Raw genomic sequence first — 12,191 nt, forward strand, 5'->3', positions numbered from 1 at the left:
AATCCAGGAGTAGCAGTTTTTCCACTTTTATCTTACAATAATTTAATTTGGAACATTTCTCCCTAGTTTGCTTAGGAGAAAGTCATGTTTAAGAGAGTTAAAAGTCTTATTTTAGTTAAAATATATCTCATCAGCTGTTTCTCTGTTCCTCAGGATGCCAACTGCTATGTTAAGGAAACGAATTAAGTCAGTTAGAAATTATTTGTGCTTGACTAGTTCACAGTGCCTGCTTCTATCATCATGTTATCTTCTCAATATGTGCAAAGAGATTGTTCAAATAATTTCTTCCAGAATCTTTCTTTGGACTGGAATTAGGTGGGCGGTTCTATTTGTCTCTACTTCTTCCTCTTAAAGATAGTTACTGTGTTAACAGCAAAAAATCAATTAATGAACAGCCTCCCACATAGAGAGACAAGTGTCAGTGCAGAAAGAAGTTTTGTATACACAGGTTGTTTAAGCGACTTTCTCTTCTGAAGGAAAAACATAGGTTGCATGACTGTTTTACTGTTTTTGTAGTTGTTCTTTATTAGAAGACTACAATTAAAGTGATAATCTATTTGTTTCCAGACTGTGAGGGGATGCACATTCTGGGTAGCTATTGCAGAGGAAAATCATATCATTAAAAATTATTTCCTATGATTTTTTAATGCTATCTTACTACTTACTTATGTTGCTTTAGGAATATTGTTACATCTTACATAGAAAACATCATCCACTCTAACTCTCATAAATACCTCCTTCTTCTAGGCGAATCTGTTCAAGTTATTTCTACAAATGTCATATTTAATCTTTGGGTTTGTATCTGTTACTCTTGCTTATGTATTCCTGCAATAGTTCCCTCTCTTCAGTTGCTTATCTTCACTTTCAAAGTCCTTCAAAGCTTGTTGTCCCTTTGTTTTCTCTCTCAGTACATATCACAAAATCAAACATACTGCTGGCTTCATTTTCAAATTATTTTTCTCATATTTTCTCCCAATTAGTACCTCATACTTGGGAAAAGTAAGTTTCCATTAATCTAATCAAATTATGCATTTTAATATCAATTTGGTGTGGTGACTGAAAAATCTTGACAGTGGGTAGGATGCCCACAGGCTGGACACACTGTCTGCTGACCTGACTGTCCAGTGATTTCATTGTGCTTCCCTCTGTCCCCCTTCCCGACCTCTGGACTCCCATCTCACTCTCAGTTTGCAAACTCACTGCGACAGTGTCCGGTTTTATGTTTTATCTGTGCACTGCGCGAAGCACATTGAGATGTGGTTGTGGAGAACAGAACGAAGAGCGAATCGTCCTAAGTTCATCGTTCACAGAACTGAGTTACCCTCAGATTATCATCCTCACAGTAAAATACTGCATCATCTTGTAGGATTTCTGTTTCTGGTTAATGGATCCTTTTATGCTCATCAAAACTTCTGGTCTGTTTTTCATGACAAGTTAAGGATATGCCCTTTTGTGAACTTTTTCAACTGTAAATTGCATTTTGTTTTAAATCTGTCTTTTCATTCTAGTTGAATACAGTGTCTTCCCAGTGTCTAACATAAATGCTCAAAAGTGGTAACTGATTTAACTTGCCCCAAAGTGCCATCTGCACATTGTAGCATTCGTAAACTTGGTGCTTTCTCATTGCAGGTCACAGTGCTGTTGACATCACCAAGGTAGCAAGAAGACACCGCATGTCTCCATTCCCATTGACATCTATGGACAAGGCCTTCATCACAGTTCTGGAGATGACCCCAGTGCTTGGAACAGAAATCATCAATTACAGAGGTATTTGATGTTGGATTCTTTTTCAGGATTAGAGTAATTATTTTGGTATTTTACAACCTTAAGCACTTGCTCTTTTATTAATGTTATGAGGTGTCTGAGTACCTTCTCCAGGAGAAACTGCTTTAGGAAGGCACTTGCTCTTTTATTAATGTTGAAAGGTGTCTGAGACCGTACCTTCTCCAGGAGAAACTGCTTTAGGAAATGCCAGTAATAGGAGCAGAACTCTCCTTTCAGAGTCAGGAGAATGTCACTTGAGCTCAGTGCTGCTCCTGAAGGAATCTGTAATGGAACTCTAATTGAAAATATAAATGAATTTTCTTATGATCTGTGTTATATGCAACAAAGCTAGAACTTACAAACCACAGTTTGCCTCAGTGGTTAATTTAACACAGGACTTTTGTAGATGCCAAGTACCTCCAAGTTGTACTGTGACTGTTTACTCTCTTCTCTTACTGTGGGAGTTTCTCACTAAACCCTCTTTCCAATCTGAGATTAATGATCAAACCAAAGTGATTATTGATTCCAGGTTACTTTTTTCAATGTCTGCATCTTTAAGAGTTTGTCTTAGTCTGTTTTCCCAGATCCTGCTCAGCCTACGAGTCATTCCAGAATTTGCCCCCTCTTCTCATAAATGCTGTCAGTTAAATGTCTTTGCTAAGACATCCCTTTGTACCACACTGTTAGGTACATTTAGTCCATAGAGATGCTCTGTGTACAACACTGAACTCCTGAAATAAAGGATAAAACTCTGGCATGTACCTCCCTGAAAAATAAGCACAGCATATGTTTATTTTGGTATATAAGGTACTGTTAAGGTACTGTAGCGTTATTGTTACTTTTTAGAATGTATAGATCATTTAGCCTCTTTCATATTAAATAAAAAAAAAAGGAAAGTCCTACAACCTTTTACAGAAGTGTCGTAAACCAAAGGCATGTGAAGCATCTTTCCCACCTGCCATCATCAATATCTGGAATGAAGCCCCCAATTAGCCTTCTGTTCCAGCTAAATGCAGTTACCTAAACATTGCTCAGTGGGTATGTAAGATTAAGTTTTTAGACAGCATGATAATGATAATTCTCTGAAACTAAGTGGAGGCAGAACTTTAATTGTTACTAAAAGTATGCAGAGTAGTCAATCTACACTTCATGAGCTTAAGCCTCAGAACAGATCGTTTCTTCTGATCTAGTCCAAGAGCTCTGTAGAGATTGGACATTTTTTTCCACTGCTTATTCATTTTGAACTAGCTAATTATTTTGATAGCATCAAAATAATTCGTAGCACAGTGAAGTGCCACCAGGGCAATATTTTCAAAATGGGAGCAAATCCATCGCCTCTAGTACAATACCTGTCTCACATCCCAGTGCCAATATCCTGAGAAATCAAAATTCTTCACAGAACTGTACCAGTTTCACCAGCTCAGCCTTAGAAAATAGCCATATTTGAAAAGTGAGTTTAATGTAATTCTCCACTTTATGTTAGAATGAGAAAGCTATGGGTATCACAAGGGGCAGATTGATGACATTAAAATATTTCAGAACATCTTTTTTGAATTACAGTTAATCAAACAGTGCATTTCTAAAATAATTGCTCAAATAAGGGAGAGTACAGAGGTACTTCAGATTGTCCTTTGGTTGCTGACTTGCTTCATTTTAAATGCCTAAGGCTCCAGCAAATAATTCTTACATTTTTCTCCCCTTAATGAAATTCATTCCCGCTACTGGCTGGCCGTATATTCCCTTCAGATATCGCATGGCAGAATGCCAGGAACATACTGTTCAACTTCGCTCTAATTGGTGTGATTTTGCATGCAGACAAGAAGTAAAATGAAGACACAACACGCCTGCTAAAATTAGAAGCATCGCTTTTGTATGAGATTTTGTGCGTCTATGAACAGAGGGTGTTTTTACTAGGCCTTTGATAGCTGCTTTTTCTATGCTATAATTTAAATGTCTGTGTCTGCAGTGTTTTTTTCAGTGCAAGTGTACAAGCTTTCATGAGCTTCCTAATAACTTCTATATTGTGTATCACAGCGAGTGATGCACAGACGAAAATACCCATCACAAAGGTGCTTTTCGAGTTGCTTTAACAGGTTTTATCAGTATTTTCATGGCAATGCCTATTTCAGAAGTACAACATAAATATTCATCTCAGGCTGAAATTTTATACATATGGATGTGAGCACAATGATATTATAGTTATTATAATTAATTACTAACTAAATCACTTTGTGTTAATAAGTAATATATAATCTCAATTATAATACCACTTCACTGGAGCTGAACATTTTCAAATCAAGCAGGTGCACTTTTTAACAAAACTCATTGATTTAGTGTGCATCGTTAGGTCTTCTGCCTTCCCAGCAAATCCAGAACCACATCGATTTCCCTATCTGTAAAACAAGAAACACGCTTTGGCACATCTGAAAGATCACAATCTATAAAGTGCATATCCATGCACATTCTCCTGGCAGAAGCAGTCACGCATCCTCTCATTCCTTCAGACTCCAGCTGGATATTGCCTTTCTGTGCCACAACGCACCCCTAGGAGCGGTGGCCTCTATTAGGAGATGAGCTCCCCTTTTCCTGACACACACTGGAATCAATCCGATCTCAGTAGCTCTGACCCACGTGCTCCTTCCCAGTCCATCTAATCACACGTGTGATAAATCATCTTTCTCACTCTGCCCCTGTATGAAGGATAAGATACATATTTTCCACTCTGTTCCACATCATACTAAAAACCAAACTTTTGCTGGCACCATAAAAGCAAACCAGTAGCACTCACTTGAGTGAGGGTGAAGTAATTCATACCAGGCTCTACAGGGAGGCCGAGCCAAATTTCAGCTCATCAGTCATAGTTGCTAAGTGAAGGGAAAGAGAATGTTTGAAGCAGCTATTAAAATATTTAGAACTATAACAGCGTAAATTTACATAAATAATCCTGACACTTATGTGCACTCACCCTCCATTAAGCAGAAATGCTCTCAGCAATTAGGCAAAGCTAATCTATTGCAAAACTTCTCTAGCCCTCTAGGCTCAATCCATCACCTCTCACCTTTTGCACACTTCTGAAATGTTATTTTAAACGTTTTTTAAAAAAGAATTTTTATTAATTGAAATACAGGAAAGCATGTATTTTTAAAGAGATTTCAGGAGATAAACAAATCTTTCATCACTACTTTCAGACTCCAATCTTTTTTCATTTATGTAGAGGCAGAAAACAAAAATCTGAGAGATCTATTCATGCCACATACACATACACCTCATCCATCAGAGCACACTGCTGTTCACTTCTTTTTACCTTTCACAGCTGTAATGACATGGAGCTTTGTATTTTTTCTCTTTTCTAGACGGAATGGGCCGAGTCCTTGCTCAAGATGTATATGCAAAAGATAATCTACCACCATTTCCAGCATCAGTAAAAGACGGCTACGCTGTCAGAGGTAAACACTCCCTTTGTAGACATGCAGTATAGTATCTGTAAAACCACTTTAGAACCTGTTAGTTCACCTATTTTGGATCCGATAATGTTTATTTTGGTTGAGATTTGATTCAGATCATTGCTGAAGTCACAGTTATGTAGAATGCGGCTGTCTTGAAGGAAGATCATAAAGTTTAATTCAGGTCTTTTAACTGGATACATATGTACATGAGCGAATGTACATCCATGTGTGCTCATGGACACGCACCTGTGTTGCTACTGAGTTTCTTGGAAACATAAAGAGTTCAAGAGAGTAGCAAAACATCTGCTGCTGAATGACAGAAATTCTATTCCTCTGTTGTTGATTTAATCAGGAATTTCTTTACATATCTGTTACTTTGTTGAATTGTTACAGATCCAGCATCCTATTTGTGAATTATTTTATGATTCCATTAATGAATTTCCAAAAATACATAGCAGAATGTACTCTTGTGGACGCACCTCAAAAGAAAAACTCATTTTTATTTTGAAAATATTGCAGTTGCTGTATATAAATGAGTAGCATGACTTCATGGAGCAAGCAGTGAGTGGTTTTGCAGGAGACCTGAATCCATCCTCTACTTTGCCACTAGGTGCTGCGTGATTTTGAGCAAGTTGCTTCTCCATGCATCAGTTTTTCCCTTTGTAAAGACTAATCATATTCACGTCAGATATCTATGGAGGAAAATTAAAATATATGTGATTGAATATTATGCTAGTAGTGATTTAATTGTGGTAAGGGTTGAATCATCGTAACACTGTTGAAACTTGGACACAATAGCCAATTTTCTTCTAGGGACATTAAAATATCTTTTTTGTTACTGGCAGCTGAAACAATGGAAAGCAACTGTCCATGAAATAGACTGTCTGCAAACCCAGGCAATGGATGTAGTCCAATAGTTTTCTCATGGATTTGATATAAAAATAAACTTCCAGGTCTACAAGAGGAGCTTCACTGCAGCTGCCTGTCATCTATGCGTGCGAGAGGCAGGCAGACCAAAATGACCAGCAGTAGCAGCAAGGGAGTGTAGGTGTAGCCAGAGAAATAGAGGTAATGTAAGCTGAGAAAAGCTGAGAGGGGGAGCTCTGAGTAAAATGCTGACTGACGGGGGCCTTGGGATAAGCACGTGCTGTCTTGCAACCTGGGTGCTACAAGGTAAGGGAAAGCACAAGTGCAATATCAGTAAACACACAGAATGAACAGAATGATCATGAATGCTGTCTTCAACAATTTCTGTTGGAATCAACACACAGGACTCTAATTTTGGTGGTGGATTCAAATAGAGTAACAGTAAGGTGCTTGAGGTGGGCAGAGGAGAGCAACAAGGCTGGTGAAAATGCTGGAAGGAATCTCCTTTACGGAGTAGCTAAGGACTTTGGGCTTGTCTAGTTTGGAGAAAAGGAGGCTGAGGGGTGACCTTATTGCTGAGGAGGGGAAGACGAGAGGGAGTTCTCTCTGAGCTCTTCTCCCTGGTATCCAGTGATAGGACACGTGGGAATGGTTCAGAGTTGCACCAGGTTAGGAAGCATTTCTTTACTGAGAGGATCATCAAACACTGGAAAAAGTTTCCTAAAGAGGTGGTTGATGTCCTAAGCCTCTTGGTGTTTAAGAGGCATTTGCTTAATAATTTGCTTTAACTTTTGAGTCAGCCCAGAAGTGGTCAGGCTGTTGGACTAGATAATTGTTGTAGGTCCCTTCCAACTCAAATAGTCTATTCCTTTCTGTTCTGTTCTATTCTGTTCCATTCCGTTCCATTCTAATTATTTTTGTAAACCTGTTATCTCAGGATATGAGAAACAAAGCATGTAGGCAGAGATTATATTGGCTACATTAGCAGACACTTTTTACAAAAATATAAAGGATTAGCTTTCAGTCACATACACATGTCTGCCCAAAACCTTGTCCACCTTTTTCAAGCTATATCAGTTGTACATCTCCAGAACCTTTGTCTTCATATCATTATTAATGGGAGAATAAAATCTAATTCCGTGGGATTTTATCAGGTTTAAAATAATTTAGCCATTGGGGATTTTTTTCTGCTCTTTTGCATTTTTTTTTCAGTGAAGGACTAACTGTGTTCAGTAGTATTATATGCGTTATTCAAAGACAAGTAGTTGAAAAGTCCTTTTCCACTTTCTTATTTTAGAGTTTATTCTTAAGATCATGGATGATGCTGTTGGATTGACTTTTAAAGTTAAGTTAATCATTGATCTTCAAACATGACTAAGTACCATAGATCATCATCTGCTGAGTTGCAGCTGATGTATGAGTACAAATGTGATAAATCATTATAGAGACTGAATGGGCATCCTTCCTGAAAGCAGTTCTCAGTATGATGAGGTTATCTAGCTGTATATTCAGAATTTTTGAAATAAAACAGACGGTATTAAGATAAAGATTGTCACTGATCAGACTTCATTCCTGGGAAATCAGCTTTTGATAGTTACAAGTTTAAAAATATAAAAAGACATATTTAAATGTGACCGTATGACCGCAGTTTGTCTGAGTGCTCTGGACAGCATGCCTGGGGGGCTGGGACAGGCAGAGTTGTTTGCCCTCCATACATGCTTTACACCATGGTAGAGCCTATAGTAGTGCAACTTGCCAGAAGACCTTTGAGGCAGGCAGAAGCTTAAACTTTGTTAGTAATTGTGCTTTTGCTGTCTCTGTAAAAATACAGATTTGGTTAAATGACAAGTCCTGGAGACTTTGAGTTTGTTAAATCCATGATCTCTGACTTTTAACTTTCAGAATGGCTCCAGTGAAACGTATAAGGTAACTAGTTCAGTATTACCTCCTAAAATTACAAAAAGGAACAGAACCCAGACTTTTAAGGTGGCCGTCCAAACTGCATTATCGCAGCCTTAGTGCTCTTCAGAAAATGTCAAACCAGTATGGTCATCTAGGCAGTCTGTAACCACTGCACTTGTCCACATTTGCCTCCAAAGGCAGAGACAGAGTCTAGAAATGTCAATATTCCATTGGTGTCTAGTAAAAAGGTACATAATACACTTACAAAATATGTGATTCTCCTGTGTTATTTTCATGTAGAAAAAGATTTGCTCATGGTGAACATTTTTATAAAAATAATCTCATGAACACTCTTAAATCTTTGTTATTAACATAATTCCTCCTAATCTTCTGCTTGCTCCCATATTGCCCAAAAATTTTCAGTTAAAAGTACTATAGAACCTGTAGTTTTCAAAATAATAAACACAACTTAAAGGGACCTAAAATGTAAAATGCTTGCAGAACTTCTGTAACGTTTGTTGCGTTGACACTGAAAAACTGAATCTTAGATCATTCTTTGGTTCTCCTGTTCTTAATTTCTAATGCCATCATTTGTTTTGGTTCAGCCTTTACCATTTGTATTGTCTACCTTAACAGCTGCTGATGGCCCAGGAGATCGATTCATCATAGGGGAATCCCAGGCTGGTGAGCAGGTGAGCACAATTTATTTTCTCTTTCTTTTTTTTAATGTATTTTTGGTAAGATAGTGCTTTGTATTTTTGCAAGCCTTTCCAGTGCTCCAGAACGGAATATTCTTGGTGGTGTGAAGTAGGGCACAGCTGTACCTGCTCTCCCGCTGTGTGCCGTGGGGACATGATTCCAGAAAGTGAGGTCGTGCGGTTACATAAGGAACTAACAAGGATTTCCCAAAATACTTCAGAGCGTCGTGCTGACGTGTCCAATAGGATGCATACAGTAATGTCTGCCCTAGAATAATGTCAGAGGACTTAAGCTTCTACTGGCATTACAATTCATAAACAGAGAAAAGCAAGATTTAACCCATTCTTGCTGACAGATTTTTAAAAGGGACGTCAGCCCAGTAACAGTTTCCATAAGCTGCTGGAACTACACTGGTACCTGCAAAACAAAGTGTAAGAATTTTGTATGAAGCCTTTAAAGGTAGGCAATGATCGGAACAATCTTGAGGAAGCCTGGCAGCAGCCTGGTTTGCAGTATTGCTCCTTTTCTGTTTGTTACATCAAACCAGTGTTTTATAGCAGATAACTGGATTGTGTTTAAGAGCAAGTTGGGGCAGCACCGATTCATGACCTGCTGTGCTGTATAAATATTAATGAATGGACACTATTTGGGATTTCCTCTTAAACTCAGGAGTACATTTGATAAAGTTCCTCTATGGTATGGGAAATGATGCAGAGATGGAATAAGTAGCTGGGAAAACAAAGGATTGATCGGTTTTAATGAAGATTTTCTAGTGTGGCCATTTTGACTGCTAAACAAAAAAGTCTCAAATAAAATAGATGCATTTCAAAAGTTGTTTCAGGTTTTAGAAGTATTACGAGTTGCAGGATTGTTCCATTTTTTAAAAAAATGGAGTTGAATTGCCTCCAAACGTATAATAGACATTTAATTTGGCTAACTATGATAGATACAGACAACTAGGAAAATAATTTTTGCAGTAGTTCTCATCCATAATCATGAATTGTATTTTGGTACAATAGACATCTCAATACTGATATTCACATGAACTTAGATCAATGACTCTGTTACACAAAATATGTAAAACTAATTAAAATACTAAAGGAAGTAAACTAATGTATTTCACCTGCCTCCGATTTTTAGCCCTTCTGTCTGCATTTTCAAGTATTAGTCCAGAATCCAAAAGACTGACAACTATTTCTACATCCCATTTTATGGTCCCTATAAAATAGCAAGAACCAACAGAGCAGCCTGCTGAATTATCACTCCTATCATTATTCACCTGGCATCAATATTATTGTTTTGCAAATTAAAAAATCCTACAGGACAGCGATGCTTAAAACCAGCACTGTTGAAGCTGTGTCTAATGGGCAGGACTGCCCACAGGTCCAAAGGGTTTCAGTGTCCTAATCGGTTCAGCAGGTTTGTACAAAGGATAAAAGGGCAAGTGGGACCTTGCTTCCCTCCTACGAAATACAAGAGCTCACAAATGTCTCTCTGCAGGGACAGTCTGTCCTCCCAGATTAATGGGAATGGGAAACCTCTCTGGCAAGGAAGAAAAATTGGGTGGGAGGAGGCACGCAGTGAGAGAGTAATTCTGGAAATACCAGCGGCGAGTTAGAAAAATGAGGCTGTTGACCTCTGAATAATTGGTCAAAGTTTTTTTCTCAGGCCAACATATCTTCAGGTTCATCTCCTTCCCAAGAAATTATTTATAGCCTTGGAAGGCTCCTCAGTCTCATTTCACCCTTCAGTCACTCTCAGCAGCAACATTCTGCTCTTCATGTTACAGACCAATTAACAGAATGATTCACAGCAGGGAGTTCAAAATAAGTTTAGATTTGGCTCCTCCTGTAGGGAAAAAGGTTATGTAAATGCTACGTAGAGAGGAAGAAAATGGGACTGAGAATTGCAGAGAGACCATGTAGCCAAGCTGGACATTTCTGTATCAATTTGTCAATTGTGTTTTATTTTCTGATTTTCATTTCCCAATGGTCGTGTTTATGTTAACAACCATTTTTTATTTTGTATTGAGGAAAACTTTCAGACATGATCCTGCTTTGGAGAGGTGAAGTCACATTTGGGAGTAATGGTCCTGAGCCACCCGCATGGCCTCTGCATGAAAAGCTCAGCCATGGGGAGCAATGATTTTCTTCCTATAGACTTGCATAGCTGGAGGTTAGCGTTTCCTGGAAGACTTTCTAAAGGCGTTTCTAAGAGGCGCTGTGACTAACCACATGTAATATAGGATGGAAAACAGACATTTTTCACTTTTCCATTAACTTGGGCCTTTTTACAGAAAGGAGCGTGGGTCATTTTAAGTCACACAGGAGAGGTGTAATCATGTGAAAGAGAAAATACCAGAGATGGGGGCTGTGCTCAGTAGATTATTTCAGGTTTTTGTTCAGTGGCTAACATTAGATAGATTATCAGTGATGGAGGCAAAGGACAGAACCCAGTACTGCCCTATTCCAGGTAAGCGTGAGATCTCAAAGGCCTTTAAAAGAGCTTCTGTGAAATCATTGTACGTTAATATGCTTTCTGAGAAGGAATCATTTCTTTATCTTCATAGTCTGTAGCGCAGAAGAACACAGCCCTGGAGATTCACACACAAATCTAGTGGTTGACTTTTGTTCATAAAGTTAATCCGATCAGATTCTCAAAGGACAAAATGGAAGTTAAATAGATGAGCAATCAATTCTAAAAGCAATTGTTATTGTATCATAAATTTGTTCAAATGTTTCACATCATTACACCTCAAAAAATTAACTCATCTAGTAATAAACTCCAAAAGCATGGATAGTTACAGTGCATTTTATCACCGTAGGTACTGATTTCTGCCATATTCCCAGACTTTTTATATTTTTTGTGGTTCATTTTAAATGACAGAATTTTTTTATGCAATCCATTTCTCCTAAAAATTGTCATTAAAGACATAAATACTTTAGTGAGTTCAGAACAATATTACCTATTTGTGATGCACCTATAGACTATATCTACAACAATATGCAAAAGAGTTCACATAATCCAACGCACAAGCTTTGCCTTTTGCAATATTTGTTTTCACAAAAATAAAAATAACAGACAAGATTATTTTCACTTTTAAGCATCTTCAGTATAAATGGCAGCATCTCAGCTATTCATCCACAGCTCCTTGCACAGTCTGTGATGAGAAATAAATACCATTTTGTAAAAAAAGAATTATTTTTATGTCATCTGGTTTAGATACCTAATTTAGGATAATATGGATCTTGTCCCAGAAACACACTAACCACGACATACGGCAAGTGTGATCTGCTTTTTTTAATTTATTTTGGCATTTTATTTATGTTCTTCTCAAAGGAAGTTACATTTCTGTTACCCTTATTAAAGGGTCAGGATTCAATCGACTCCAGGTTCAGTTGTTTGGGATACGTAGGTCACTGGGATACGGTGGTAAATCGTTTTCAGCCTCTTTTGTGGGACTTCTGTCCCAATGAGCAACCTTTGAAATACACACATTTCAAAGGAATACTC

The 12,191-nt window shown here is 37.9% G+C and overlaps 1 protein-coding gene across 13 annotated transcripts in view; it reads left to right on the plus strand.

The window, feature by feature from the left end:
• The window catches only part of GPHN (gephyrin), a 278,428-nt gene that overhangs the window by 228,538 nt on the left and 37,699 nt on the right, over positions 1 to 12,191 (plus strand). For all 13 annotated transcript variants that reach the window (XM_014941950.1, XM_014941953.1, XM_014941954.1 and 10 more), the window contains 3 exons: positions 1,630 to 1,767; positions 5,118 to 5,210; positions 8,616 to 8,671. In XM_014941950.1, the coding sequence (XP_014797436.1) occupies positions 1,630 to 1,767; positions 5,118 to 5,210; positions 8,616 to 8,671 (287 nt within the window). The remainder of the gene's footprint in view (positions 1 to 1,629; positions 1,768 to 5,117; positions 5,211 to 8,615; positions 8,672 to 12,191) is intronic.

Source organism: Calidris pugnax, unplaced genomic scaffold, assembly GCF_001431845.1.
Source record: "Calidris pugnax isolate Ruff unplaced genomic scaffold, ASM143184v1 scaffold56, whole genome shotgun sequence".
Taxonomy (NCBI): Eukaryota; Metazoa; Chordata; class Aves; order Charadriiformes; family Scolopacidae; genus Calidris; species Calidris pugnax.